Source organism: Bubalus bubalis, chromosome 3 (genome assembly GCF_019923935.1).
Source record: "Bubalus bubalis isolate 160015118507 breed Murrah chromosome 3, NDDB_SH_1, whole genome shotgun sequence".
NCBI classification, from domain to species: Eukaryota; Metazoa; Chordata; class Mammalia; order Artiodactyla; family Bovidae; genus Bubalus; species Bubalus bubalis.
The window spans coordinates 164,501,878-164,528,546 of NC_059159.1; the positions used below are offsets into that span (position 1 = coordinate 164,501,878).

The 26,669-nt window shown below is 53.7% G+C and overlaps 1 protein-coding gene across 8 annotated transcripts in view; it reads left to right on the plus strand.

Annotated features, from left to right (window-relative positions):
- RGS3 (regulator of G protein signaling 3) overlaps positions 1-26,669 on the plus strand; it is a 142,609-nt gene that overhangs the window by 42,976 nt on the left and 72,964 nt on the right. For 6 of the 8 annotated variants that reach the window (XM_044940486.1, XM_044940487.1, XM_044940485.1 and 3 more), the window contains 7 exons: positions 5,210-5,291; positions 6,047-6,152; positions 7,407-7,758; positions 8,653-8,692; positions 14,107-14,303; positions 16,586-16,669; positions 23,437-23,548. In XM_044940486.1, the coding sequence (XP_044796421.1) occupies positions 5,210-5,291; positions 6,047-6,152; positions 7,407-7,758; positions 8,653-8,692; positions 14,107-14,303; positions 16,586-16,669; positions 23,437-23,548 (973 nt within the window). Of the gene's footprint in view, positions 1-971; positions 1,454-5,209; positions 5,292-6,046; positions 6,153-7,406; positions 7,759-8,652; positions 8,693-14,106; positions 14,304-16,585; positions 16,670-23,436; positions 23,549-26,669 lie in introns of those variants that run through there. The other 2 variants (XM_025282271.2, XM_006061230.3) reach the window with 2 other exon arrangements.

Consider the following 26,669-nt stretch of genomic DNA (forward strand, 5'->3'; position numbering starts at 1 on the left):
CTTCGTGCCGAGTTTCAAAGCTTTCCTCCAGCTTCAGTGTGGCAGCTGAAAGGCCCCTTTCCGTACATGCTGAGCACAGAGGGGATGGTGACCTGGGAATGTCCCTGGGGATTCATGGGAATTGCGTGAGCATCAACACTGCAGGTTTCTAGGTGACCTGGGAGAGTCCTGCTTCAGGCCGGACTTTGCACATAGATGCATCCTTGCGAGGTGTGTTTGATTTTCCTGGGTTTGTATACTCGGAGATGTCCGTAGGACTCAGCAAGCTGGGGGTGATTGTCAGAGGCTTGGCGAGGGCACAGGGAGAATCCTGAAAGGTGTGCATGGGGTGATGGAGGCTGAGAGACTGGGGTGACCTGCCCACTGTCACAGCAAGCAAAGCTGGGCTGGACCGAGGGACCCTCTCTGGCATCAAGGATGTGAGTGGCGGGGTCGTTTTCCTCAGGTGGGTGGAAGGGGCTCTTGGCTCCCCAGGCTCTGCTCTACAAGTCAGAGATCAAGACTGGGGCTCTGATCCCAGCCCCATCCTGCCCTGCTTGTCATCTCAATGGCTCCAGGCCCCCACTTCTTCACCAGTAAAGGGAGGAGGCTGGATTATCTAGTGACTGGAAATCCCTTCCTGACTTGACTTTATGGTCTGTCATCAAATGGCAACCCAGTCCAGTATTCTTGCCTGGGAAATCCTATGGACAGAGGAACCTGGCAGGCTACAGTCTATGGGGTCACTGAAGAGTTGGACACGACTGGGCGGCTAATGCTTTCACACGAGCTCCTTAAAGCAGCCCATGTACATGGATGAGAAAACTGACTTTTAAGTGCCTTCCGGGTGGCAGGCAGACTCAAAATGTTTCGTATTCCCTGTCTTGACCTGGAAAGTCTGTGGGTGCAGCCCCCACCCCACCCCACCCCGTCCCAAGCATCCTTAAGTCCTTAGGCTGAGTTCATTACCTGTGTTTGCTACGGAGGACCCTGGGATTTGCAGGGGGAGGCGGCGTTGTTGCAGAGTGGGCCGTGTTTTCTGCCTGGGTTCCCCTCCAGCCAGGAGTGTTTGTGAGAACTCTGTAATCACAAAGTGGCCCATGGCGGAGAATGCAGCCAGAACAAAGACGCCCTCTCCCCGCCAGGGCTGGGGGAATACTAACTAGTTGACAGGAATTTTAATATAAAACTCTCCCTCTTCCTTGTCATTCGGAGGTTTCAGGAAGCCTTCGGGCTTATCGTGCAGAGGCACACAGCACAGACAGGGCTTGGGGAGGTGAGAGGTGATTTCCTGCCATTCTTCTGTGGGGCGGGCTTCCCAGGGCGGTCATGCCAGGCTGACAGGGCGCAGTGCGGGCTCCCACTGCCGTGGGGAGAGCCGGGTTTTCATGGGGCGGCGGCCGAGGCAGGACCCGCAGTCATGAACCGCTTCAATGGGCTCTGCAAGGTGTGCTCGGAGCGCCGCTACCGCCAGGTGGGTACTTGACCCCTGGGCGGGGGGAGTGGTCCACGGGGTGTCTTTAGGGGTCAGGGGTGGGGGCTCACCAAGAAGGGCTTCTCTTCCCTCAGGGCCTTCCTTCCCTACTCCTGCCCCTCACAGGTTCATTGTGATGTGGGGAGAGGACAGAGGCAGGAACTGGACCCCAGGTAGCCTGTACCTGCCGCCCCTCCCTAGGGGCAGCCGAGGCCAGCCCTGTGCCATCCTAACCACTGGTGGGGTGGTGTCTGAGCCAAGATCATCTAGTAGATTTTCTGTCATTTTTACTTGGGAGGAGTGTGCGTTACAAAGAGCATCTCCAGCCCAAGACTGGAAGTGGCTAGGTGGCTGAGAAACTGGATTTGTGTTTTTTGGTTTTTTTTTTTTTTTGCTAACTTTTCCTACTTCTGATGGGACGGCAGCGCCTGTCTTGTGTCATGTATGTTCGATTGTGTTTTAGCATGTGTTGGTGTGCGCTTGTGTGTGAGATAGGCTGTGTCTATGTGTCTGTATGCACACATATTTCTCCTCCCCGGGAGCTGTGATGCCTTGAGGTGGGTCCAGAGCTCAGCTTCACTGAGGTTTTGCCTCTGAGGCTCCACCGTTAGGATGTGGGGCAGCGTGGGAAGGATGATCCCTCAGCCCCCAGGACTCTTCTGAAACATGAGGGACATTTTTTTCTTATAAAAAAGGCATGGTGTAGGCAGGGTGAAGGCAAGGGATGTCCAGATTTTGGGAATATCCAAACTGATGGGACTGTGGGATGACTCTTTAGTATACAACGTCCCTCTGTGTTTTAATGAACAGACTGGAATCTGGGTCATGAACTCTTTCAAACAGGCAGGCTTAGGTCTGGGGAGATGCTGCGAGGGGGCCTCCGGAACCTCATGCGGGACATGTGTGTTCTCTCTGCAGTCCCCAGCTCTCAGGGCTCTCTCACCCTCCAGAGCCTGCGGAGCAGCCCTGGCGACACTGGCACCTGGGTGGTAGGGTGGTGAGGCAGAGGGGGCACTGGCTGGGAGGTTGAGAAGTCCTGGGTCATGTGGGACCACAGGTCTGAGGACCGGGGCTCGCTGGTAGTCGGAGTAGAGTCAGGCATGAGTGCCCCCAAGTCTGTGCCCAGGGCTCCAAGACTGAAGTTCCAAACGGATCCTCTGCCAGAATGTGGTGCAGGGCTGAGGGCACTCGCTTTGTGCCAGACCCAGGCTCTCATCCAGTTCCGCCCTTTTTGAGCTCCAGCTCTTGTGCATGATATCTACCTCCCTGAGCCTCAGTCTTCCCGTCAATGGAATAGGATGATGATGTGATGATGCCTGTGAGAGTAAAGGGAATGTGTGTGAAGTGCTCAGTGCAGGGTGTTCAATAAATGTGGCATTTGGGGATTGGGGTTGAAATCTATGACCCTCCATGATAGAAGGTCTGAAACCAGGCAGGAGGGTAGAATGGAGGTGCTGGCATGGGAGAGATCTGGGAGCAGTAGCAATTCCTGCTCTGGACAGGAAACAGCAAAACCCACCCTGGAAGGATGGCCTCTGCTAGGAGTTGCTGAGATCCCAGAGCTAGGGCAGGGCTGCTCCCCTTGCCTCCTGACCCTGAGAGCTTCATTTACTTTAGACCTTGGTTTTCTTCTCTGTAAAATGGCCACACTAAAACCAGCCCTGCATCAGGGCTGCAGTGATGATCATGTTCTCTGAAGACTGTCAGCGAGGTTGGTGGTCACGATGGACAGAGCATGATCCTGCTTCCTTCTCGCAATCCCACCCCTCGCACCAAGCACACACCCTCTCTTCTTCCCCTCTTCCCAGCTGGCCTGGACTGTTATCTGGACTGGCTCTGCTCAGGCTGGTGCCGAGAAAGGCAGAGGGGTCTCCTGTCCATAGTCCTGCCTGGATGTGGGAGCAGGCTGCTTTGTTGGCACACCCTCCTGTTCTCCAGATTCAGCCCTGGAGGCCTGAACCCAGACTGTCAGCACTAGGCACTGGGGCCTGTTTTTCAGAGCCGTGCCCCCGGCAGGAGGGGCCATGGCCCTCACTGGGGTGATGGGGACAGTGCTGGCATCCCAGCTTCGGCCTGGGTTGAGGGTCACCCTAAGGCCCCTAAAGTCCCCGCCGGTCACCTGGAGTGGACTGGTCTCCTGTCATCGTCCCTTGGCTTCAGCCTGGGCTTTCCGCACTCACTCCAGAGTTTGTTTTTCTTTCTTTCTTTCCATTTTTTTCTCTTCCTGCCTTAGCTGTGTGTTTTCCCAGAATTCTTATGGGAACGGGGTATTTTCCTGCCCCCCCCACCCCTTCCCCTTGTCTGTCAGATTTCCTGTTTTACAAACTCGCTTTGAATCCAGGCCCAGGGCTGGTGGGAAGCAGAGCCTCAGGGGCCTCCTGACAGCATCCAAGTGCCTTGGCCACCCCAGGCTCCCTGGCCCTCCCCTTTCCCATGCCTGGCCTTCAGGTCAACTGGCAGGTGAATGCCAGGCGCCCAACCTGGAAGAGGCAGCCCTTAAAGGAAGGAGATAGAAGTCTTCTCACAAGGCTGTGACCCTTGAGCTCCTCCAGGGTTGCTGAGCTGGCTTCCTCCTCAGCCTGCCTGGGGTGAAGGTGGGGGTGCCCTTTCCCTGTGCTGTACCAGGGCCCACCCCACGTCCAGGGAGCCAGACCCCTTTTCTGACTTCAATTGCCTTAGTCTGTGGCTCTCATAGCCCTGCTCTGAGCAGCCAGGAATCGCTCTTGGAATGAGCAGGGGCTAGGCCTTCTGCACGCCCCCCAAAGCCTAACTGGGGTGTGCAGAGGGGGCCCGCAGCAAGGCCACACTAAAGTAAACCAGCAGACCGCTGCTGGTGGGACACTGCCATGCCATCCGCACGAACAGAGCGCTGGCTGGCTCCTGCCGTGCACCAAGTCTGTCTTCTAAAGTCAAAGCACGGAGGAGTCTTCCTAGCACCCTCCTCACCTTTTGCTCTAAGGTTCATCATGTCCCACTTTGCTTTGGAGAGACCTGCATAAGACCAGGAATTGCCTGTTGCTTTGACAGGAGCATGCAGATGGCAGGGCCCTCTCAGGGAACTCCTGAAAGGAGGGATTGTGGACCTGCCATGCACACAGGCCGCAGCAGGCACAGGGAGGTCACCGGCTAGTTCAGGTTCAGCTGGGACTGTGCCCTCACTTGCCCCCTCAGCTGGGATCCCTCACTGGATACCTGGAAGCCCTGACCATAGATGGCCCTGAGACCCTCCCAGGATGTGTCCCCCGCCCCTTGGCCTGAGAGTGAGTGTGTGCATCCCTGTCTTCCCTCCCCTGTGTTCTGGGAGGGTAACTGGCAGCTCAGCTTCGTCTCTCAGCCTTCAGCGCAGGGCCAGCACTGGGGCAATGCTCCATGAGCCGCTGGGGGAGGGAGGAAAGGACTGAGCAAGCAGTGGGGCTCAGGCAAGGTGGAGCCAGGCAGTGCGGCAGGCCCTCAGGTAAAGGGCTAGGTCACGTGTCTGCCAGGGCTGAAGATGGTGACATGCACCCTTCCGGGGCTCTGGCGGTCCCGGGCCTGGCTTACCTCCTGAGCTCCCAGCCTTCCTACTTGGCCCGCAACCCAGTGCTCAAGATGCCTGGGCCGAGATAGGGGCGGCGAGGGGCCGGCCAGCCTCCTTCTTGGCTCCAAAAACCTTGGAGAGGAAGGTGGCTCTGGGGTGGGGCCCGTGGGCTTCCCGACCTTGGAGCAGAGGCGCAGCCTCCCGGCTTCTGGGATTAACTGGGCAGGGCTGTGTCCTAGATCACCATCCCACGGGGGAAGGACGGCTTTGGCTTCACCATCTGCTGTGACTCTCCGGTCCGAGTCCAGGCTGTGGATTCCGGTGAGTGAGCATCTTGGGTGATGGCGGCCCCGGGCTTAGCAAACAAGATGTTGGAACTGAAAGGGGAGCCCCAGCCCCGGATTGAAGAGTCCTGGCCTTTCAAAATGAAAAGAATAATATTTTTAAATGACCACAGATGAAAGTGAGGTCTATGAAAATACACCTACTCTTTTTTTGTTTTGTTTTGTTTTTAATCAAAGTGAAGATAGGCTTTTATATTTTGTTTCCTAGTCATTTCAAACAGGAACTAAACCTATATTTTCAGCAATGGCTGCATGGGAAAATGAGAATCATTTATGAACTTGATTTGGAATCAGTATTTTATCCTAGTCCAGCCTGATGAGCCCTTTAAAATAGTCATTCCCTCTCTACTTTTCACAAAGAAAAGACTTCCAGTCACAGAGTGAGCATCCTAAGAGGAGAAGCTGGGACGTGGCGATCTGGGGGCCCCCCTTGCCTTGAGCCTGGCAGCAAGGAAGGGTTCTTGAAGGGTGGGAGCTCCTGGGGAGGGAGGGGGCCTGGTGGGGAGGTTGGCAGCAGAGAGGTCAGCCAGTACTGGGTCTGCGGGCAGGGAGGAAATGAAGGCAAAGGGGTGCCTCCTTCAAGATCCTTCCTGAGCACCTCCAAGGTCAGGCCCTCATTCACAGATGAAGAAACAGAGGGGAGCGATCCTTGTCCAAGGCCACTGTGGAGGCAAAGGACCCCAGGCCCTCTGAGGGGGTCGTGGGCTCCAGGAGTTTTCTTTGTCCCTGCAGGGGGCCCGGCGGAGCGGGCAGGGCTGCAGCAGCTGGACACGGTGCTGCGGCTGAATGAGAGGCCTGTGGAGCACTGGAAATGCGTGGAGCTGGCTCACGAGATCCGGTGACCAGGGCGGCGGGCGGCCTGGGGCTTGGGGCTGCCTCGCACCTCCCCTCTCCTCCCCAGCCCTGGGCACACGCCTGGCCCGTCCCTCCTTCACAGCTGCGAGCCATTTGCTTTGCTCCTCAGGAAATCAGTTACTTGGCCTGAAACTGGAAGGTTCAGGCTCCAAGCGAATTTGAATCCCAGAGCAAACAGTGGGGGAAGAAGCTCTCAGACACACCCTGTGGTTCATGGTGTGGCTCCAGGGGGTCGCTTTCTCCTTGAGCTCATTAGTTCTGCTACCTCAGAGCTAAGCCTTCTGTTTTCTAGGCTGGGTAGATGTTGCAGAGATTTTTCAGTTGTATAATTAAACAGTTATTCTTTAAAATCTATCCTGGTACATACTGGGTTGGTTGTGTCTGACTCTGTGCGACCCCATGGACTGTAGCCCGCCAGTCCATGGGATTCTCCATGCAAGAATACTAGAATGGGTTGCCATTTCCTTCTCCAGGGGATCTTCCCCACCCAGGGATCGAACTCAGGTCTCCCGCATTGCAGACAGAGTCTTTACCATCTGAGCCACCAGGGAAGACTTAAAATGTATGGGACCCCTCAATTTTGACCCTCTGAGTTACAGTCCCATTTTAGGTTTGCTTCTAGAATGACTGGGTGCGGGGTTTACACAGGCGGCTTGCTTGCTTGTACTTTGTGTTCAGGAGGAACATCACTAGTTGAATCTGGTCTTCTTTTTTTATTACCAATGCCCTTCCCAGCCCCTGCCAGTCAACTTGAATTGACCTCAGGGACCCCTTTGCTGTCTCTGCTTTAGCTGGCCTCTGCATCCTTTCCTGTTCTAGCACTGGGGGCTGCCCCTGCCCCCTTCCCCTCTCTTTCTTTCTGCCCCCACAGGCCCCTACCCTGCCTGACTTAGGTCTCCCCCAGACTCAACTTCTGGAGAAGGAAATGGCAACCCATTCCAGTATTTTTGCCTGGAGAATCCTGTGGGCAGAGGAGCCTGGTGGGCTGCTGTCCATGGGGTCACACAGAGTCTGTCACGACTGAGGCGACTTAGCATGCATGCATGCATTGGAGAAGGAAATGGCAACCCACTCCAGCGTTCTTGCCTGGAGATTCCCAGGGATGGAGGAGCCTGGTGGGCTGCCGTCTGTGGGGTCGCACAGAGTCGGACACGACTGAAGCGACTTAGCAGCAGCAGCAGCAGCAGCAGCAGCAGACTCAATGTCTCTTTGTGATCCCCGCTCCCCGCACTTCCAGGAGCTGCCCCAGCGAGATCATCCTGCTTGTATGGCGCATGGTGCCCCAAGTCAAGCCAGGGCCAGACGGAGGGGTCCTGCGACGAGCCTCCTGCAAGTCGACCCTCGACCTCCTGTCGCCCCCCAATAAGCGGGAGAAGAACTGCACCCACGGGGCCCAGGCCCGGCCGGAGCAACGCCACAGCTGCCACCTGGTGTGTGAGAGCTCCGACGGGCTGCTGCTCGGCGGCTGGGAGCGCTACTCCGAGCTGACCAAGCGCGGGGGCCAGCACACTCTGCCCGCGCTGTCCCGCGCCACGGCCCCCGCCGACCCCAACTACATCATCCTGGCCCCGCTGAACCCCGGGAGCCAGGTATGGACGGCCGGTTCCGGGAAGGCGAAGGGCTGGGATCCCCGAGTGAAGCCAGAAGAGGCAAAGACTCAGCTGTGTTGGGAAGAGCCTCCCAGGGGCTCGGTGTAGGGAGCAGGGACGCGGGGTAAGCGTTAACTCCACAGGGCCGTCCTCTCGGGCTGTCCTGGGCAGAGGGAGCAGCTGGGTCTTTGTGGTCTCAGGACACAGATCCAGGACCAGGGGATGTCACAGGGTGGAAGATTGCACCTCAAAAGAAGGAAGCGCCTTCTGCCAGATGGCGCTTTTCCATAGCAGAATGGGCCACATGGTGGGCGCTGAGCGCCTGTCGAAGGAACTTCAAGATGGTGCGGTGGGATGATGGTGTGTGTGTATCCCAAGACGCTGTTCCCCTGAGATACTCTGGGTAAAATGTGTCCTGAGGTCAAGTAAGCTTGAGAAATACCTCCTACTCTCTTCCTCTTGGAGCAGATTCCCAGTGCGTGCCCGCCTGTTTGAGGCTCTGAGGGCATCTGCAGTGAAGAAGGTGGTTCACCCTTGTTCACCCGAGTGGTTCCCAAACTCCCCCGATGGCTTCACCCTCTGTAGCAGAGTTGTTAGCATCCCTAGGGCCAGTGTTCCACAGCACACGCTTTGGAACAAGTTGCCATCAAGGAAATTGGGGATCTAGCCAAGGGATTAAACTCGATGACAGCTAAAGCCTCACTATACTCAAACATTCTGGAGGATTCTAGAGCCTGTGTTCCCTACAAGCCCCCTCTTGGCTCCTTAGCAGGATGGCGGTCTTGCCCTCATGCCCTGAGGAGCTTCCCTGCTCTCCCCAGGCCAGGGCTGAGCAGCCTGCCTAGTTGTCTGCCCCGTGGCTGGGCTGAGGGGTTCTCTGTCTTTCCGTTGCAGCTGCTGCGGCCTGTGTACCAGGAGGACGCCATCCCTGAAGGTGAGTCTGTCCTCTGCTGCCCTGCCCTCCGAGCCCCAGAGAGATGGCGAGGTCAGCTGCCTCCAGCTCTGGCTGGGAGGCCTTCCCAACAGAGTCAGGACCCCCCCGCAGACTGACACAGACTGTCTCCTCTTGGGCCCTCTCCTCCCTCACTGAGCCAATGTCTTTCTTCCTCGGATCCTGAACTGAGAAGGAGGCGAGGGCATCTTTTCAGAGCAGCCTAGGAGACAGTGTTCAGAACTCAGGCACTCAGCTGAGATTCGCCCAACATGGTATATGCGTGTGCTCAGTTGCTTCAGTCCGACCCTTTGCGATCCCATGGACTGCAGCTCACCAGGCTCCTCTGTGGGATTCTGCAGGCAAGAATACTGGAGTGGGTTGCCATGCCCTCCTCCAGGGGATCTTCCCAACCCAGGGATTGAACCTGTGTCTCCTCCATCTCCTGCATTGCAGGCAGATTACTACTGAGCCACCAGGGAAGCCCCTCAACCAACGTTACTAAGTGTAAGGTGCTTAGGCACCGTGGTCAGGCTGACACAGGAAAGAGGCATGGAATTCAGAGCTGGGAGGTCTCAAATTGGAGTTGTGTGAGTTTAAACAACTAATGACCCGTCACTGAATCTCGGTTTCTTTATCTATAAAACAGGGCTGATAATTCCCACTTTAGAGGGTTGTCAGAACGGATAAGGGAGATAATGGTTTTGAGTAGCAGTCTGTTTACTGAGCGATGCTACACAGAAGATAGTTGTCTTTGAAGTGCACAAACGTCTCTGCTGTTTCAATGGATTTTTCTCTCTTGTCCAGAAAATCCTGGCCTTAGTTTTTAAGGGCCAGTGAGAGAAGCTGGTCTCAAAACCAGCACCTTCTCCCAGGAGGCCTTGGGTGTCAGAGTTGATGCTGGAGCGGGCTGGGTATGCTTTTAGGTCCTTTCTGCAATGGCTGAAGGCCAGATGGGATCTGGAAGGTTGAGACCAGCCTTGCCTGGTAGTCCATGGTACTGACCCTGATTTCCTTGAGACCTTCTGCCTTGAGAATGGCCTTTTCCCAGCCACTTGCCGACCTGCTCCCTCCCAGTCCCCTCTGTCAGTAGCACGAAGATGCTTGCTGAGAGCAGGTGTCTTTTGGGGGGAAAGGGCTGCCACCAGGCTCAGGGTTGAGAATGGAAGGCATCTTCATTCTCTCCAGGTGGGGCATTTGGGTGTTTGGGCTTGATTGGTTGGAAGTGAATCCGTGTTCCTTCCAGAGAGATGTCTGATAATGTTTCAACGCTGAGTTGGTGCATTAGGTTAAAGAGGAGACATCACTGCTAAACGGTGACCCCATTAAGGGCAGGGCCTAGGCCTGCTCCTCTCCATGTGTCTGGTGCTGGTCCCAGGGTCTGACAAACAGCAGGTACTCAACAGAATTTTAATTGAGTGACCGACTGAAGGGGATTGACTTTGGTTGCCACTGAGGGTTTGCAGACTGTTCAGGGGGGAAGGGAGGTGGACAGGTGTGTGTCCCTGGAGGCGGGCAGGTGTGGATCCTTCTTGAGAGACGCCTCCTGGTGTCCTCCCAACTCCTATCCAGGCTTTGGTTCCCCTCTGACAGTACAGTACTTAGCAAACCAAGACGGGCACAGTCATGCAGGCCGTGGGAAGAGGGACAAGTGAGGAAATGATGATGCTGTTAATAACAATGGTAACTTTTGAATGCATTATATTAAGAACTTGACCTGACTTCATTTATTCTTCATGAGAATAATCATTTGGGAATGCAAGGACGTTTTTTTTCTCCTTACCAGGGATCGAGCATTCCTGGCTCCTGGTCCTCGGGTTCAGAGGAAGGGGTGGAATTCAGGGCACAGATCTTCCCTTAAACGCACTTAGGGGTCTCCAGAGGCCAAGGCTGTCAGCACTGTGCCGGCTTCTGTCCCCTCCTCTGGCCGGGCTGCCTGGTCTCCTGGTCTCCTCTCAGGAGAGTGGGTTGAGCCAACCTGAGTTGAACAGGGTCTGGTGCCCTTCCGGGGCCTGGGGTGCCTGCCCGCTTGTCATTGGCATTTTCTCCCAACCCGCTGATGCCCTGGCACTGTCCCCTGCCCTGTGAAGATGGCCCGGGCTCAGATTCTCTGCTGCTGGGGTGGGATGACTACCAGGGCTGTCCTCAGAAGCTGAGTAATTACTGTGCTTAGTCAGTGAAGCAGGTGTTGAAGGGGTGGATCGGGGTTTGGACCAGAGGGTGTAAGTGGTAGCATTTGGGAAAGTTAAGGAGTTTGCCTTCACAGAGCTCCATAGCTGGGTTACAACTTGGACTGTTTCTTTAAAACAGATACTTCAAAAATCAGTTTTGAAGAATCAAGCCCACTTGCTACACATTATCCAGGGTGTGTGGACAGGGGACACGAAGACATACCACATAGGTGAGGGTGATCCCACTTTGTACCAGTTACTGTTCAGATGACCCTAGGCAAGTCCTCCAGTCACTCCAGGCCTTAGTTGCCTTGACTATAAAATGGGACTGCTTCCCTCCTGAAGGCAGGGGTATATGTCGAGTGGCTTACTCATGACTTTCTAGGCCCAAGGCGAAGATTCTATGATGCCCTGTGCAGCTGGGGCTCGGGAAGGAAAGAAGTGGATGCCTTTAAAGGTCAGACCGGGGGCCACAGGACCCAGATTTTGGCATTAGCAAACCCAACCCATCTGCTGCTGCTGCTGCTAAGTCGCTTCAGTCATGTCCAACTCTGTGCGACCCCATAGACGGCAGTCCACCAGGCTGCCCCACCCCTGGGATTCTTGAGGCAAGAAAACTGGAGTGGGTTGCCATTTCCTTCTCCAATACATGAAAGTGAAAAGTGAAAGTGAAGTCGCTCAGTCGTGTCCGACTCTTCGCAACTCCATGGACTGCAGCCTACTAGGCTCCTCCACCCATGGGATTTTCCAGGCAAGAGTACTAGAGTGGGTTGCCATTGCCTTCTCCCCAACCCATCTAAGTTGGGTCTATTTTGCCTTGTCAGTCCTGTGTAGTTTCAGCTTGTCTGGTCTAGGCTTGGTTGTGTCAGATTAGACTAGTTCCAGACTGACCCTGGGATCCCCCTTCATGGTACAGTTTGTGGCCCAGCATCCTCGTCTTAATGCCAGCCTTAATGAGTAGATTATTCATCGACTTGGGTTTATAATCTTCGTGCCCTCAGACTCTGGTACCATTCACCAAACCCTTGCCCATCAGGTCTCTTGTGGGAGCCCCCGCCTGCCCTGGGTCAGCAAGGTAGCAGTCCGTGTTATTTCTACTTCGCAGTGGAAAACACTCTGGCTAAGAGGGCGATGGAGCCTGTTCAGAGTTGCACAGCCAGTCTCCGAGGAGGCCAGTGCTGCAGTTCAGGTGTCTGGTCCAACTCAAACCCAGTGCCGAGTTTGAGGGCCAGCATGGGTTCTTTCAGCAGAGGCTGCCAGCACAGCGCCCTCTGGGGCTGATGTCCAGGGTCAGAGCAGATGAGGAGCTGTGAAAGTGTCTGGCCATGCATCTGGCCCCCACCCCCATCCTGGCTCATGCTCTTTCTCCTCTAAGTGACTCCTTGAAGAGGCAGGAAGTGGTTTAGGTTATTATAGTTTGAGCGCTGCCCCAAGATACTGCTGCAATAGGTGGTCACTTGTGTGTGGGGGGGGGAGGGATGACTTGTTTTCTCACCTTTCTCTGTGAGAAGGGGCAGGGGGTGGGTGGAGGAAGCAAGGGTGAAACCTTCTGAGCTGGTTTTTCCTCTGAGGCCCTGGACTGCGCGTTGGTGGGGAGCTTCCCTGAGATGTAGCTGGGGTCAGGTCACCTGTTCACTCCCTGGTTGCCAGGATCGGGGGTGGTGGAAGGAGACCTAGTGAGCTGGGCAAGCAGATCAGGAAGGGCTGGTCAGTTGCCCGCCTGGCAGCAGGGACTCTTGGAAGGGGCTCAGGTGTGTGTGTAGCTTGAATACCCTGGAGTTTGTCTCCTACTTGCTTATGTCCAAGAATTCCTGACTTTTTAGATACTCTGTGTTGTGCACCTCTGCCCACTGGATGAGACACGATAAAGACCTGTGTGCCACTCCTTGTCCAGTGCAGGGCATGTGTCCTGCAGTGTCCCCTTATAGAGGGACTCCCTGCAGCCTTCAGCTTTCTTCCCTGGGGTCGGTTCATTCTCGTTCTCTCTTTTCTCCTCTCTTCTCTCTTTTCTGATGAGAATAATTTCTGATGGCCAAGCCAGGGAGTACTTCCTGTCTGTGATGAAGCGAGGCTTCCCAGTGTCCCTGGAGCACCTGATCAACTTCCTTTGCCCAGTGGAGGAATCACAACAAGAACCACAATGAGTTAGCGGCTCACTTTCATGGCCCGTTACCCAGGTCCCAGGCGTTGTTCTAGGGGCTCTACTTGGAGCCCCTCCTTTAGCACTCATGGCCAGCCCATGAGCTTGGTGCTATAACTGCAGTGAGGAAACCACGAGTCTGAGCAGGGAAGTGAGTTGCTGGTGGTTGCCAAGCGGGGAGCAGAGAAGTGGGATTTGGGTGCAGCCCTCTGGCTCGGTCATGTCTGATTCTTTTGACACCATGGACTGTAGCCCACCAGGCTCCTCTGTCCATGAAATTCTCCCAGCAAGAATACTGAAGTGGGTAGCCATTCCCATCTCCAGGGGATCTTCCCCACCCAGGGATCAAACCCAGGTCTCCTGCATTGCAGGCAGATTCTTTACTGTCTGAGCCACCAGGGAAGCCCCTTCTTTTCTTTCTTTTCTTCTCTGGCTCAGAGCTGGTGGGCTTCCCCAGTAACTGGATCTTCAGTGCCACCCCTTATCTCAGACTGACTCAGTCAGCCAGGCTGCTCCAGCTCCCTTGGCTAGTTGAGGGCCGACCCCACATGTCCTAGGAAAGCCCACTGTCTCTGCTATCACTGCGGAGATAGGACCTCCACTCTCTTTGTTTGAGGGACCTGGGAGTCAGCGGTGCTGGGTGTGCCCAGGGTGGGAATGCAGGCTGGAGGGGCACACGTGCTCTGACACCTGGAGTGCTCCAGCTGATTGATGGCTTGATGTGGGTCTGTGGGCCTGGTGAGGTCAGATCTTCTGATTTTTCAAATCTGAGAGACTTTCTGATTTGTCAAAGTATGAGGCCAAACCAATAGGCCTGATTCAGGTCCTGGGCCACCTTTATCATAGCTGGCAGTTCCCTGCCCTGTCCTCACCCTGGAGGTGGAGGTTTGCATGTCAGTATCCCTCCCAGAGTGTGAGAGAGACTTCCTTCTGAGGTCTCCCCACCTTCTCAGCACCTTGCTCAGGGCTGGGCTCAAGGTAGATGCCATTGGAAATGGCAACTGATGGACTGAGACCGTGTGCCCTGTTTCTGCAGAGGCGATGCCTTTGCTGGGGGAGGGGGGATGGAAATGCCTCACAGTGTACCCCCCATCTCTGTTCCACAGAATCAGGGAGTCCCAGTAAAGGGAAGTCTTACACGGGCCTGGGGAAGAAGTGTCGGCTGATGAAGACAGTGCAGACCATGAAGGGCCGCGGGAACTACCAGAACTGCCCCGTCATGAGGCCGCACACCCCGCACTCAAGCTATGGCACCTACGTCACCCTGGCCCCTAAGGTCCTGGTGTTCCCCGTCTTCGTCCAGGTGAGCTGACGTCCGACCCCCAGGGCTCCCTCTGGGGGAGGTGAGAGAGAGAGGGCCCTTCGCTCTGGGACTCAGAGATGGTGTCTCGTTCTAGGACTGGGGGAAAGCCAAAAAGCTTCGGGGCTCAGGATGCTGGGGGTGATATGGAGGGAGCAGAGGCTTCCAGGAGGAGGAACAGGAGAGTGAGGGCAGGGAGGCTTGATATCAAGGGGGTCCCCCTCCCGCTTCCCTTTCTCTGGGCACACCACAGGCACACTGCAGTTGCCTGTTGTATCTCGCAGGGCCTGTGTGCCGAGGCTTCTGTTCCCGGCTCCTCCAGCGCTTTGTTGTTTGAAGACAACCAAGCGAGTGAGCCTCGAGGTCTGGCATCTTGTCTGGTCTCCTTGGTCTCAGCAAACACATCTGGCCAGTACTAGCTGGTGGCGTGAGACTATTTAGATTTCCCTTCTCCGATTTTTTTCTTGTTTTCCTTCTCTTCCTCTCCATTTCCAGACCTTTATTTATTCTATCACCCATATATATAACCCCTGTGAGCATTTAGATATCTTTCCTGTGCATGTCATATTAAAAACCTCAGACTGTATTGTACATTTTCTATTCTGTTGCCTTTTTTAAAACAAGAATTGCAGCATGAACATTTCCTAGATCATTAAATATTCTTTGAGTCTGTGTTTTGTAGTGGTTGGACACTATTACATGGATGTTTCATGTTTATTTAACCAGTCCTCTCTTCTATTCAGACACTTGTGTTATGTCTGCTCGTTTGTTATTGTAAATAACTGTGATGAAAATCCTCATGCGTGAAGTGCCTCTCAGATTATTTTCCTTGGGAGAGATTCCTAGAAGTGAAACGGCTAGGTCATGGGTCATAAACATCTTAAAGCTTCTTATACATATTTTGACATATTGCTTTCCAGAAAGACTCTCAGTTTATCCTCTCATCAGCAACCTAGAGGAGGCATGGCCCCAAGAGCTTCATTTCTGACCATGCCTGCCTTCTCTGCTCTCCCTGGCATCCTTCTGGGCCTGTCACTGGCCAGTGGATCTTTGAATTCATACTTTTTAGGACGCTTGCAGCATATCTCTGGCAGGTGACGTGCGTCTCCCCAGACAGCTCCGTGGGCAGGGTCTGCCCTTTGCCATTCTTACCATCTCTCCTCTTTCCTGGGATGTAACCACAAAGGTCTTGAAATCCACAGGGCCTATTTTTCATTTTAAAATTTTTACCAAAAAATTAAAATTGGTTTTAAAAAGTCATAAAAACTTTTGAGTTGTGAAATATATAAGCCAAAAATGGTATGACACTTAAATGGACAGTTTAATGAGTAATTATAAAGTAGATATCCACTAAGAAAAAGGCCTAGACCATTGCCACTACCCCAGAAGCCGTGTGTCTCTCTTCCTGATTATAATACCCTCCTCGCCCAGAGATGTCCCCACTAGTCTGACTTGGTGATAATCATTTCCTTGCTTTTCTTTAGTTTTACCGCCTATCTGTGCTTTCCTGTGCATGCTAAGTCGCTTTAGTCATGTCTGACTCTATGTGACTCTATGGACGGTAGCCCACCAGGCTTCTCTGTCCATGGGATTTTCCAGGCAAGAATAGTGGAGTGGGTTGCCATGCCCTCCTCCAGGGAATCTGCCCAATCCAAGGATCGAAGCTGGATCTCTTATGTTTCCTGGATCGGCAGGAGGGTTCTTTCCCACTAAGGGTGGGAGGTGGGGCTCTGCACTGGGTATGGGGCAGGGTCATGGAGTAGGGTGGGAGGTTTGGGTGAGACTTGGTCCCTGGGAACTGACAACAGAGAAGGAGTCAGTGAACTCAAGCGTGTTGATGAATGTGGAGCAGGGATTGACCTGGCCTTCAAAGGCACTCAAGTGACCAAACCTGGCCTGAGGCTCTCAGGATACTGCCAGAGGTGTCCTGAGAGCCTGGGCCTGACAGCATGAATAGGGCAGAGGAGGGAGTGTGGGGCTGGGAGGGCCCGGGAGCTCAGTGCAGTCAGGGAGCTGGGGGGGTGGGGAGGCCTGGCCGCGTGGTCTGACTTCCTGCGCAAGTGGCAAGTGTGTGAAGGCTGGTGGGGAAGGTCGCAGCGGCAGTTCCGCCCAGGATGAGCGCCTCTGTCTTTCTGTTTCTGTCTGTGTATGAGGGGGCATGTGGGTTCCTGGGGTGTGGGGGCAGGGCTGGCAGTCTTCTGCGGCTGGCTTTGGCAGGCTGCCTCCCCCTCGCCCCCACCCACCTTCTCCACCAGGCCTCTTTGAACGATTGCCTTTGTTTACAGCCTTTAGATCTCTGCAACCCCGCCCGGACCCTCCTGTTGTCAGAGGAGCTGCTGCTGTACGAGGGGCGAAACAAGGCTGCCGAGGTAAGACACTCTCCTTCCCCAGGTGAGGTTTCCGGTGGGCTTCACCAGCCATCTTCCAGGCCCCTAATTTCCCCTCTTCTTGATAGTTGCAGAATTGTACAGTCAGGGTAGGAAAGACCTGAAAAATCTTCCGTGCTCTCCTCTACCAAATGGCTACTCAACTTTCCTTTAGATACATCCAGTGACGGGGCACTCACCACCTCTCAAAGCTATATAGTCGATCTTTGGCGGTCAGAAGCTTTTCCCAACCCCTAATGACATTCCACTGTTTACCCCAACTTCCTCTAAGGAGCAGAAGAGATGGCAGTTCACCCCAGCTGTGTCGAATGACTTTATGGGTGAGAAGATTAAAGCTGTTAGCCAAAGAGAATTTTTAGAAGAGCATCCATTACCTGGGTTCTCTGGGTGTGTGTTAATAACCCAAATCACAAATCCTCTTTTGAGGGATAAGTCTATGATCTCTCTATGGCTCTAGCTCGGCCAACAGAGGCCTGGGAGTGGAGGCCACGCCGCTCTTCCTGGGAGCTGGCCCCAGCGTATCTCTTACTGGGGGGACTTCACTCACCTCCACAGTCCCCAGAGTTGGCCAGGTTCCGGCTCAGTCTTCGTGAGTTTAAGTCTACTTGGGAACAGAGGTTGGAACCCTGGGATCTGACTGGTTTCCTGAGAGCCTTGAAAAGAGAATGGGGGCTTGTTGCCAATCAGGCCCCGATTCAGAGCTGGGAGTGTGGTTTGGCTGAGTTGAGAGGCAGCTTTGGGTGGTGGAAAGATCAGGAAACTTGAAGGCAGAAAGATGACAGCCAGCTCTGTTTTGCTGCTGGGTCACTTAAGACTTGTCCCTTCTTCCTCAGTCTTCCCATCTGAATAGTGGGTGTGTGTGTGTGTCTGAGGCAGCCATGGCAGGGTCTGAGGTTGGCTGATCTCGAAGGGTGTTTCGACCTCAGCACAAATGCCTCTGGCACATTTTGTGTAGCTGCAGCGTAAGCAGGCCGCTGTCGTTTTGTTTGTTCGACAAGCAGACCAGAACTCATATTTTCCAAGTGAGCATTGTCTCTTTCAGGGGGGTTTCCCTGGGGAGACCGCAGGCTTATTTCCACCACACTGGTGTCGCTTACCACATTTCTGGACCTCCTCTTCCGGAACTTTCTTAAGAACCTTGGCATAGCTTCTGAATTGCCTCCATGGGAGTAAAACTTCATCTGTTGAGGGGGATTTCAGTTCTAAGAACAGGAAGTCCTTTGGAGCAGTTCTTGGTGAGTAAGTGTGTAGTGGAGCTCAGTCAGGTAGCCAAAGGTCAGAAATGGAGGTGTGGCTGCAAATTCACAAGACTCAGAAGAAGACAGTTAGAAACGGCAGCCACCCTGGAGTACACCTGTGTGTCCAAATGTGCTCTTTTGTTCCCTCACTCACTCACCATTAAGCTCACAAACATTAAACACTTCTTGTATAGCCTTATTGTGTATGCATTTTCCATGCTGGGTCCCCGGTGGCTCAGACGGTAAAGTGTCTGCCTACAATGCGGGAGACCGGGGTTCAATCCCTGGGTTGGGAAGATCCCCTGGAGAAGGAAATGGCAACCCACTCCAGTATTCTTGCCCGGAAAATCCCATGGACGGAGGAGCCTGGTAGGCTACATATAGTCCATGGGGTTGGAAAGAGTCGGACACGACTGAGCGACTTCACTTTCACTTTCCAAACTTGATCCCAGTTAACTCTTTTTTTTTTTTTTCTGAAATATTTAATTGTTAATCTGACTGTGCTGGGTCTTCATTGTGGCATTCAGGGTCTTTAGTTGTGGCTTGTTCCCTGAACAGGGATCTAGTTCCCTGAGCAGGGATCGAACCCTGGGCCCCTTACATTGCGAGCATGGAGTCTTAGACAATGGACCACCAGGGAAATCCTGATCCTGATTAATTCTTGCAGCTTCCTGAAGAGAGAAACATTTGACCCCAGTCAATAGATGAAAGTAAGCCTCCAGTGAGATTAACTGGCACCCAATGGGCTTCCCAGGGTGGCACTAGGGGTAAAGAACCAGCCTGCCAATGCAGGAGACATAAGAGACGTGGATTTGATCCCTGGGTTGGGAAGATCCCCTGGAGGAGGGCACAGCAACCCCCTCCAGTATTCTTGCCTGGAGAATCCCATGGACAGAGGAGCCTGGTGGGCTACAGTCCATGGGGTCGTTAAGTGTTGGACGCAACTGAAGCGACTTAGCAGGCGTGCGAGAGTCTCAAGGCTCCAAAAACATGTAGCCACAATTAGTACCTGGGCTCTCTCTGGCTCAGCAGTGCTTTCCAGGATCCCATGCTGCCTCTGGTGTGTTTGTTTAAAAACGAATTAACACACAGAAGCTGAAGCCAGGGTCTGATAATAGTTAACAGTCTATCCAAGAGTTCTTCATCCAGTGGGTCTTTGGAGCCCTAGAACTAAGAGACCCCTTCTGAAGATTGAAAGAAGAGATTTGAAGACAAGTAAAAATAATACACTCCTTTTTCTTGAAATATGATAGGAAGCAAATATGTGGATCTTGGTAGCCTGTCATGCTATTCGGGCCAAAAATACAAAGCAATTCAAGAGGAGTTTGGATAAGTTTGAAGAATCACAGTGAAGGCTGGGTCCACAGGAGTTGTCCGTTCTAATTGCCTCACTGGAACTTTCCCGCTGATTGTCTTCCAGCCTGTTCTTGAGTCTGCAGAGGCAGTCCCTCCAGACAGTGGTTTTCTTACTAGTGAGCACTAATTTGTCTCAAGTTCTCCCTGGTGCTCTACAGAAATCTTACCTCCTGGAATGTTCCCCCTTGGTTCTTTGTCCCCTCTCTTCTCTGGGCATGCTCCACGAGCTGATCCAACCCCACACCCTGAACTGCCCTCGTCACACCTGCTCCCAGAAGTCACAGACTTGATTAATGTGCCCTGAGACCAAACGGGCGTTTGGGCACAGCCTTGTTTCTACATTCAAATACTGGTTATCGAGCATCAGCAATGGAGCCAGGCCCTGTGTTGGAAGTTCCAGGAGCTCCGTGGGGCTCAGGGACACACCCTAACTTTACATGCTAACTCACTGAGTTTACCATTAACTCAGGCACCAAGACCTTTTCTGCCAACCTGCCCTTAGGTAAGATTGCTGGGAAGATGTTTGGTTAGGACCATGTGGGATTAGTGATCCTTTAAGTTGCAAGGATTTCCTAACCAAACAAGCCCTCAACTCTTGACCCTTTGAGAAAACAGAAATGTCCTTGGAGCAAGTGTGGGGAGCCACCTGGCGGCCCCCACGGCCTGCTGTGGGAGGCACGCCGGTCACTGGGCTGTGGAGATGGCCGTCATTGCTCTGTGGGCTGCCGTGACCTCTCGTGGGCTGCTGGGGAGGTGGGAGAGGGGGCCCACCTGCCCTCCCCGGGCACGCTGGCCTCCCTGCCCTGCCTCCCACTGTGCGCCAGCTCTGTCCTTTCCCTGACCCGACTTTTGGGGAAATTCTTCATTCAGGCCTTAATCACTTCCTGTCTAGACCACATTCTCAGCTCTGGGAATCTGGGCCAGAGCAGCGGCCTGGGTCTTTTCGCACCTTGCTAGTGGCTCTTCCAAGTGCCCTCCAGCTGGCTCTTGTGGGCTGGGGCTGGTTTTTTTTTTTTTTTTTTTTTTTACTTTTTAGGCTCCTCACAGACTGTCTCCTCTGACCCCTCCCCTGCCAGCTTCCCTGTGGGTCCAGAGGCCGCTTCCAGATTTCCACTGAGTCGGTCAGGGGTGTCTGAGGGTTCGCCTTGTGCGTGCCTAGTGCGGAGCCTTTCTCTTTTCTGCTGCTTGGATGTAGACGTCTTCTTCTCAGGAACCAACACCTAAAATCCTTCTGAACTCTGGCCCATGTTCGTCCCTGTCTTAACTTCATGATCTTGTCTCCATCACCCCTCTCTCTGGGTCCCAGCTTGGATTCTTTCACATTCAGGGATGGGACAGCTGTAGGCATGTTGCTGCCTCCCCACACCGTGAGAGCTCTAGGGTCAGCCAGACCTGGGCACCGTCCCTGCCTGTGTGGCCTCCAACAGGTCACTTAACCTCTCAGAGATACAGGGTCCTCTATCCAAGAGGGCAATGATGTTTACAAGTCAGGATCCACCGAGCAGAAAGTAAGTGCTCAATAAATAGAGACTTCCGTGGGCCATGTTGGGTCAGGGCTGTGATGGGAAGGGGGTTTGAGAGGGTCCCCACCGGGATCCCTTCCAGCCCAGCGCTCAGGAGTCCTCATGTTTGGTCCCCGTAGGAGAAGCCAGAGCCCCTCCTGGAGCCTCCTGCTCAAGGGTGCCCTCTGTTGTCTCTGTGGCCCGGATTCTGTCAAATCTCTGTGTGCCAAGTCATCCTAAGAAAAACACGTGTTTTTAAATTATAAAAGTAACAGGTTCTCATTGCCAAATAATGCAAATCAAACAAATGTATAAAGTAAAATCCTCCCCACAGTGAAGACTGTGATGAGTATCTTAGACACGAAAGTATGTAGAAATATAGACAGATTTATGGGGCTTCCCTGGAGGTCAGTGGTTAAGAATCCACCTTCCAATGCAGGCGACTTGGGTTCCATCTGTGGTCAGGGATCTAAGATCCCACGTGCTGCCGGGCAGCTAAGCCCGTGGGCCACAACTACCGAGCCCAAATGATGCGATGAAGGTCCCTCATGTCACAACTAAGACCCAGTCCGGCCAAAGAAATAAATACTTTTAAAAAATATAGACAGATGTACAGTTCTGCTTTACAAATTTGGATTATATGTTAGGTGTTTTTGTGCATTGCAGTATTCTGATTTATGACAAACAGATTTCCATTTCTGCCCACAAAGCTCTATTTTATTCTTTTAATAGTTGCATAAAATTCTACCATATGAAGATAGCATCATTTAGTTTATTCATCTTCTCTTAAGGGGATTTTATGTTCTTTTTTTTTTTTTTATTAAAAAAATGCTGCTGAGAACATCCCTACACGTTCACATTTATATGTCCTTGTAAGAATTCCTATAGGCTAGAGTCTTAGAGGTGGAGTTGTTAGGTCATCTCCATCAGTCTGACAGCTAAATGGCAGCATGCTGACCGTCTGAACTTGAGCGACGAGCCAGCGCACACTCACTGTGGCCCTTCCGTAGTGCATGCCGACCCTCTGGCGGACTCTTCCTACACCAGATGATGTGAAATGTCAGATTTTGATACCTCAAAGGGAAGTCCACACAATTAATAATATTTTGTTTTCTTCAGAGAATCTAAAATAGGATTTTTTATTGCTTTTGACTAAAGGCCACTGCAGGATTTGCAAAGCAAAGCTCAGTGTAATCTTTACTGGCATTAGAGGATCAAGTGGATTTTTTTTTAGCATAAAACTATGTGGAGCATGCCTGGTGGTTTACCTATAATGTCTAAAAATATCTTTCTCCTTTATTTTCGGAGCAGCTAATGCATCAAAGAGATAAAAGTTCTGTGCGTGTTTGTATTGGAGTGTAAGTAACTGACTTTTTCTTGATGTGATTGTGCATGGATGCAGTTGAAATTATCTGCAAGGAACTTGGTGAGAACATGCATATGGCATGATGCTTCAATTCATAGTCTACACAGAGCTTGTGAGAGAAGCCTGTAGGGAGCCTGGCAGGGACTTTCCCCCTGTTTGCATGGTTTTCTCAGATGAGAAAACTGAGGCTGAAGGGATCTGGGGACTTCACCAAGTTTTCATGGCTACTTAGTGGGACAGGAGCCTCGTATTCTGACTCCAAGTCTAGTGCTTTTTCAGCCAGACACTTAGAGGCGGATGCATGTGAATGTGGTATCTCTTGCAGCTCAAGGTGGCTCCAAGCCAAGGGCCCTGGTCTGGAGATTGCAGAGGCATTTGGTCAGGAAGATGGGCCTGTGGCTGTCTGACTATTGAGAGGCTTGTTGTTATTCAGTTACTCAGTCATGTCTGAACCTTTGCAACCCTGTGGACTGCAGCACACCAGGCTCCCCTGTCCTTCACTATCTCCTGGAGTTTGTGCAAATTCATGTCCTTTGAGTCAGTGATGCCATCCAACCATCTCATCCTTTTTTGCCCCCTTCTCCTCCTGCCCTCATTCTTTCCCAGCTTCGGGGTCTTTTCCAATGAGTTGGCTTTTTGCATCAGGTGGCCAAAGTATTGGAGCCTCATCTTCAACATCAGTCCTTCTAATGAATATTCAGAATTGATTTCCTTTAGGATGGACTGGTTTGATCTCCTTGCTGTCCAAGGGACTCTCAAGAGTCTTCTCCAGCACCACAGTTTGAAAGCATCAGTTCTTCAGTGCTCAGCCTTCTTTATGGTCCAACTCTTACATCCATACATGACCAATAGAAAAACCGTAGCTTTGACTAGACAGACCTTTGTCAGTAAAGCAATGTCTCTGCTTTTTAATATGCTGTCTAGGTTTGTCATAGCTTTCCTTCCCAGGAGCAAGTGTCTTTGAATTTCATGGCTGCAGTCATCATCCAAAGTGATTTTGGAGCCCAAGAAAATCTGTCACTGTTTCCGCTTTCCCCTGTCCATTTGCTATGTTGACAGGCAGGCAGAGGTCATCAGGCCTGGAGGTCGAGGATGAAGGCTAATTTGTATTCTGTTAGTTTTTCCCACTATGAGGAGCAGGCACACTGAGCGTCTGCTCCTGGTTCTGCCCAAGATGACAGAGACACGAGATGATGGCAACTTGTTCCCTGGCCCTCCAGGGGAGCCTGTGGCTCTGGCCTCTGGGACAGCGGGGCAGCTGGCTCTGTTTGCTCTCTCACCATGCAGGTGACGCTGTTTGCCTACTCAGACCTGCTGCTCTTCACCAAGGAGGATGAGCCGGGCCGCTGCAACGTCCTAAGGAACCCCCTCTACCTCCAGAGCGTGAAGCTGCAGGAAGGTGAGTGCTTGCCCTAGATGCCCTGGACTGCCTCCGCTCTCACCCTGAGTCCTCCTCCTGGTCTGGGCAGCATGGATGGGATGTGCGGTCAGGCCCCGCCCGTGGACTTGGCTCTCAGTCACTGGTGTTCCAGTCTAGGCTAGCAGTCCCCGCTGTTCACCCTGAACTTTGCAGGGAGATTTCTGCCCCAGCGAGGTTTGGGGAAGGCTCGGGAGTGGAGTGGGAAGAGCGCTGGGTTCAGACAGACCTGTGTTCCGAGCTTGGCCCGGCCCCTCACTACCTGTGTCACCTCAGGCAGGTGACAAGTCCAGGACGAGACAACTTGCCTTGTGCAGGCAGGTTCCTGGACCTCTCTGAGCCTGTTTCCTCATGTGCAAATGAGGATGCCAGTAGTAACTCAGAAGGTTGCTGTGGAGGTTAAATTAAGTTTGGTTGTTTATGCAAAGTGACTGGCTCACACCGCGCACCCAGGCAATGCTCATAGCTCTCGACTCACCACACACATCCAGGATAGGAGACCACTGCTGCTTCCCCCAGCCACATGCCCCAGGCCAGAGTCTGGGATGCTGGCGCAAGGAGCTGGCCGGGGCTGGCAAGCAGGAGCACGTGGGAGCGTGGAGCAAGTCTCTACCCGAACTTGCCACGGTGGCCCTGCCCTCCACTCGAGAACGGGAAACCAGTGGGAGTATCTGTTGAGTGGTTTGGTTTGGCGCCCGAGGTCTCTGCTGTAAGGGGCTCGGTTTCCTCTCCCAGGTTATGAAAACAACACCAGACCTGTTTGAGCCCGGGTGGCAGGGGCAGGGAGGAAAACATTACCCAGCGAAAGAATTCTGTTTTGACGGCTTGTGCTCCAGGAAAACTTCCTGCCTGTTTGCAAACCCGGCCTGCGCACTCAGTGCCCCCACCGCTCTTCCTCCTTAGAAACCCAGGCCGTGTGAGAACCCCTACTCCCGCAGCCCCACAGGAAGCCACTTACAACTTCTCTTCTCTGCCCCTGGCTTCCTCCTGCCCACTGAGCAGGGCGGCCATCGAGGGGAAAAAGCAAGTCACCTCGCTGGGGGCCGAGGCTCTCCTGCGGGGCGGGCTGGGCTTGACCAAGGTCATGGTGAGGAGCAGTCCTCCGAGCAAGTTCAGCTTAGGTCCTGAGGTTCCAGGGAGCCCCCTAGTGCCTGCGGGAGGGGGGTGACTCTGCCCTTGACTTTGCTGCTGCCACTCCCCCACTCCGCGCCCCTATCCCTCACACCCAGCTTCCCCTGCACACCCATTCCCATGTCTCTCCCACCCTTTGGACACACATGCACTCACATGCCTGCCCATCCCCAGCTCACACAGTCTAGGACCCTGTCAGGTTTGAGGGGTGCTGGTGGGAGGCTGTGCTCGGTAATACACACTGATTGATGATAAGAACCAAAGTGAAAAGTGTGTTAGTGGCTCAGTCGTGTCTGACTCTTTGTAACACTATGGACTGTAGCCCACTAGGTTTCTCTGTCCATAGCATTCTCCAGGTAAGAATACTGGAGTAGGTAGCCATTCCCTTCTGCAGGAGAGCTTCTCGACCCAGGGACTGAACCCGGGTCTCCTGCATTGCAGGCAGATTCTTGACCACCTGAGCCATCTTTTGTTCTGTTGTGCTCACCACACACGTCTGGGGCCTGCAAGCCCAGGACCCTGGCCTGCTCAGCCTCTTGCTAAAAGGAGGGAGGGAAAAGAAGAGTTACAAACTGGCTGTGCATTGGGTGGGGATTGGGAGCCATACGGCAGAGGAAGAGTGGAGGGTCATAGCTGGGAGGGGGGTCCTGGGCTCCGCATTGCTGCTGACCTGGGGAACAGTGTCAGCTGGTCCTTTCTCCCTTTTCTGGACAGCAGTTTTTCTTTCAGTAGTCAGGGCTGGAACACAGTCCTTCACATTCCCTCCAAGCCCTGACGTGCTCACACGGACCTGAGATTGCTGTGAGAAGATGGCCAGCGCCCATTCATCTGGCCTCCACCTCTGGCCTGGGCCGGGGTTTGGGGAGACGGGGTGGGTGGAGTCTACTGAGAACTGGTTGAATCTTTGCTTCCTGGAGGCCACAACCCCAGGCTTGAAGGGAGAGGCAGGGTGAATGCCATCTACCACTGGGTGGCTGCTGGCCAGGGTGGGTGGTGTCAGGCCTTGGGGTGTTGTGGAGAAACCGCCCCTATGCTGAGTTGCCTGTGCAGTCATGGCCTCCCGGGGCTGGAGACTGGGGGTGGCCACAGCCAGCCCTGCTCAGGAGAGATGCCCACAGCCACTGGAGCTTATTGGGTTGTTATGTGAGGGGTGTGTATGTGTGTGTGTGTGCCTGTCCTGGGTTGCCAGCCAGATGTTCTGGTGCAAAGCGTCTCACCTTTCTCCAGCAGTGTCAGTCAGCAAGCACAGCAAGCATGGCTCTCCAGGGAGCCCAGGAATTGCTGGGAGCAAAGGAAGTGGCCCAGAGACACTGAGCTCTCAAGGTGCATGTTCCAACGCTTAGACGGCTTTAGATTGCTTCCCAGGCATTTGTGGAGCTCTTGCCTGCTCCCCTGCCCCTGCTCCCTGAGACAGCCTTGTGGGTCCTGGGGTTGGAGAAGCCCAGCGATCCCTTCTCCAGCCGTTGGAGTTGGAGCCGCCGGGCCCAGTGTCCTGAGTCCTGGCATCCACACTCCTGCCCACCCTCCGCCATGCCTCCAGAGACTCGCCGCAGCAACAAGGCTGGCTTTTAGGAGATGTATCCTCAGCCTCAGCTGGAACCTCTCTTGGCAGAATGGTCTCTGATTAACATTGCCGGTGACTCCTAAGGTTTCTTGTCTCTTTCAAATCGACCTGTGTGGGGAGTTCAGTTTGGGGCAGAGAAGACGGTAAACACAGAGCACGCCCAGCCTTTCCTGTGGGCTGGGGCTGGCGAGGGCCCTTCCCTGGCAGAGCAGAGTCTGCCCCACCCAGGGAACAAGGACTCTCCATGTGATGTGTCTGAAGGGTGCTTAGCTCCGCTGGCCAAGCCCACTCCCAGGGCCGGGCCCGGGCATGGAACATTGTGGGTGCCCAGTGAATGTTTGTTGGGTGAATGAACGGAGGTCCGTAGGGAGACAGGACGTGAGGCCTGGGTTTAGGGGCCGGGGTGCA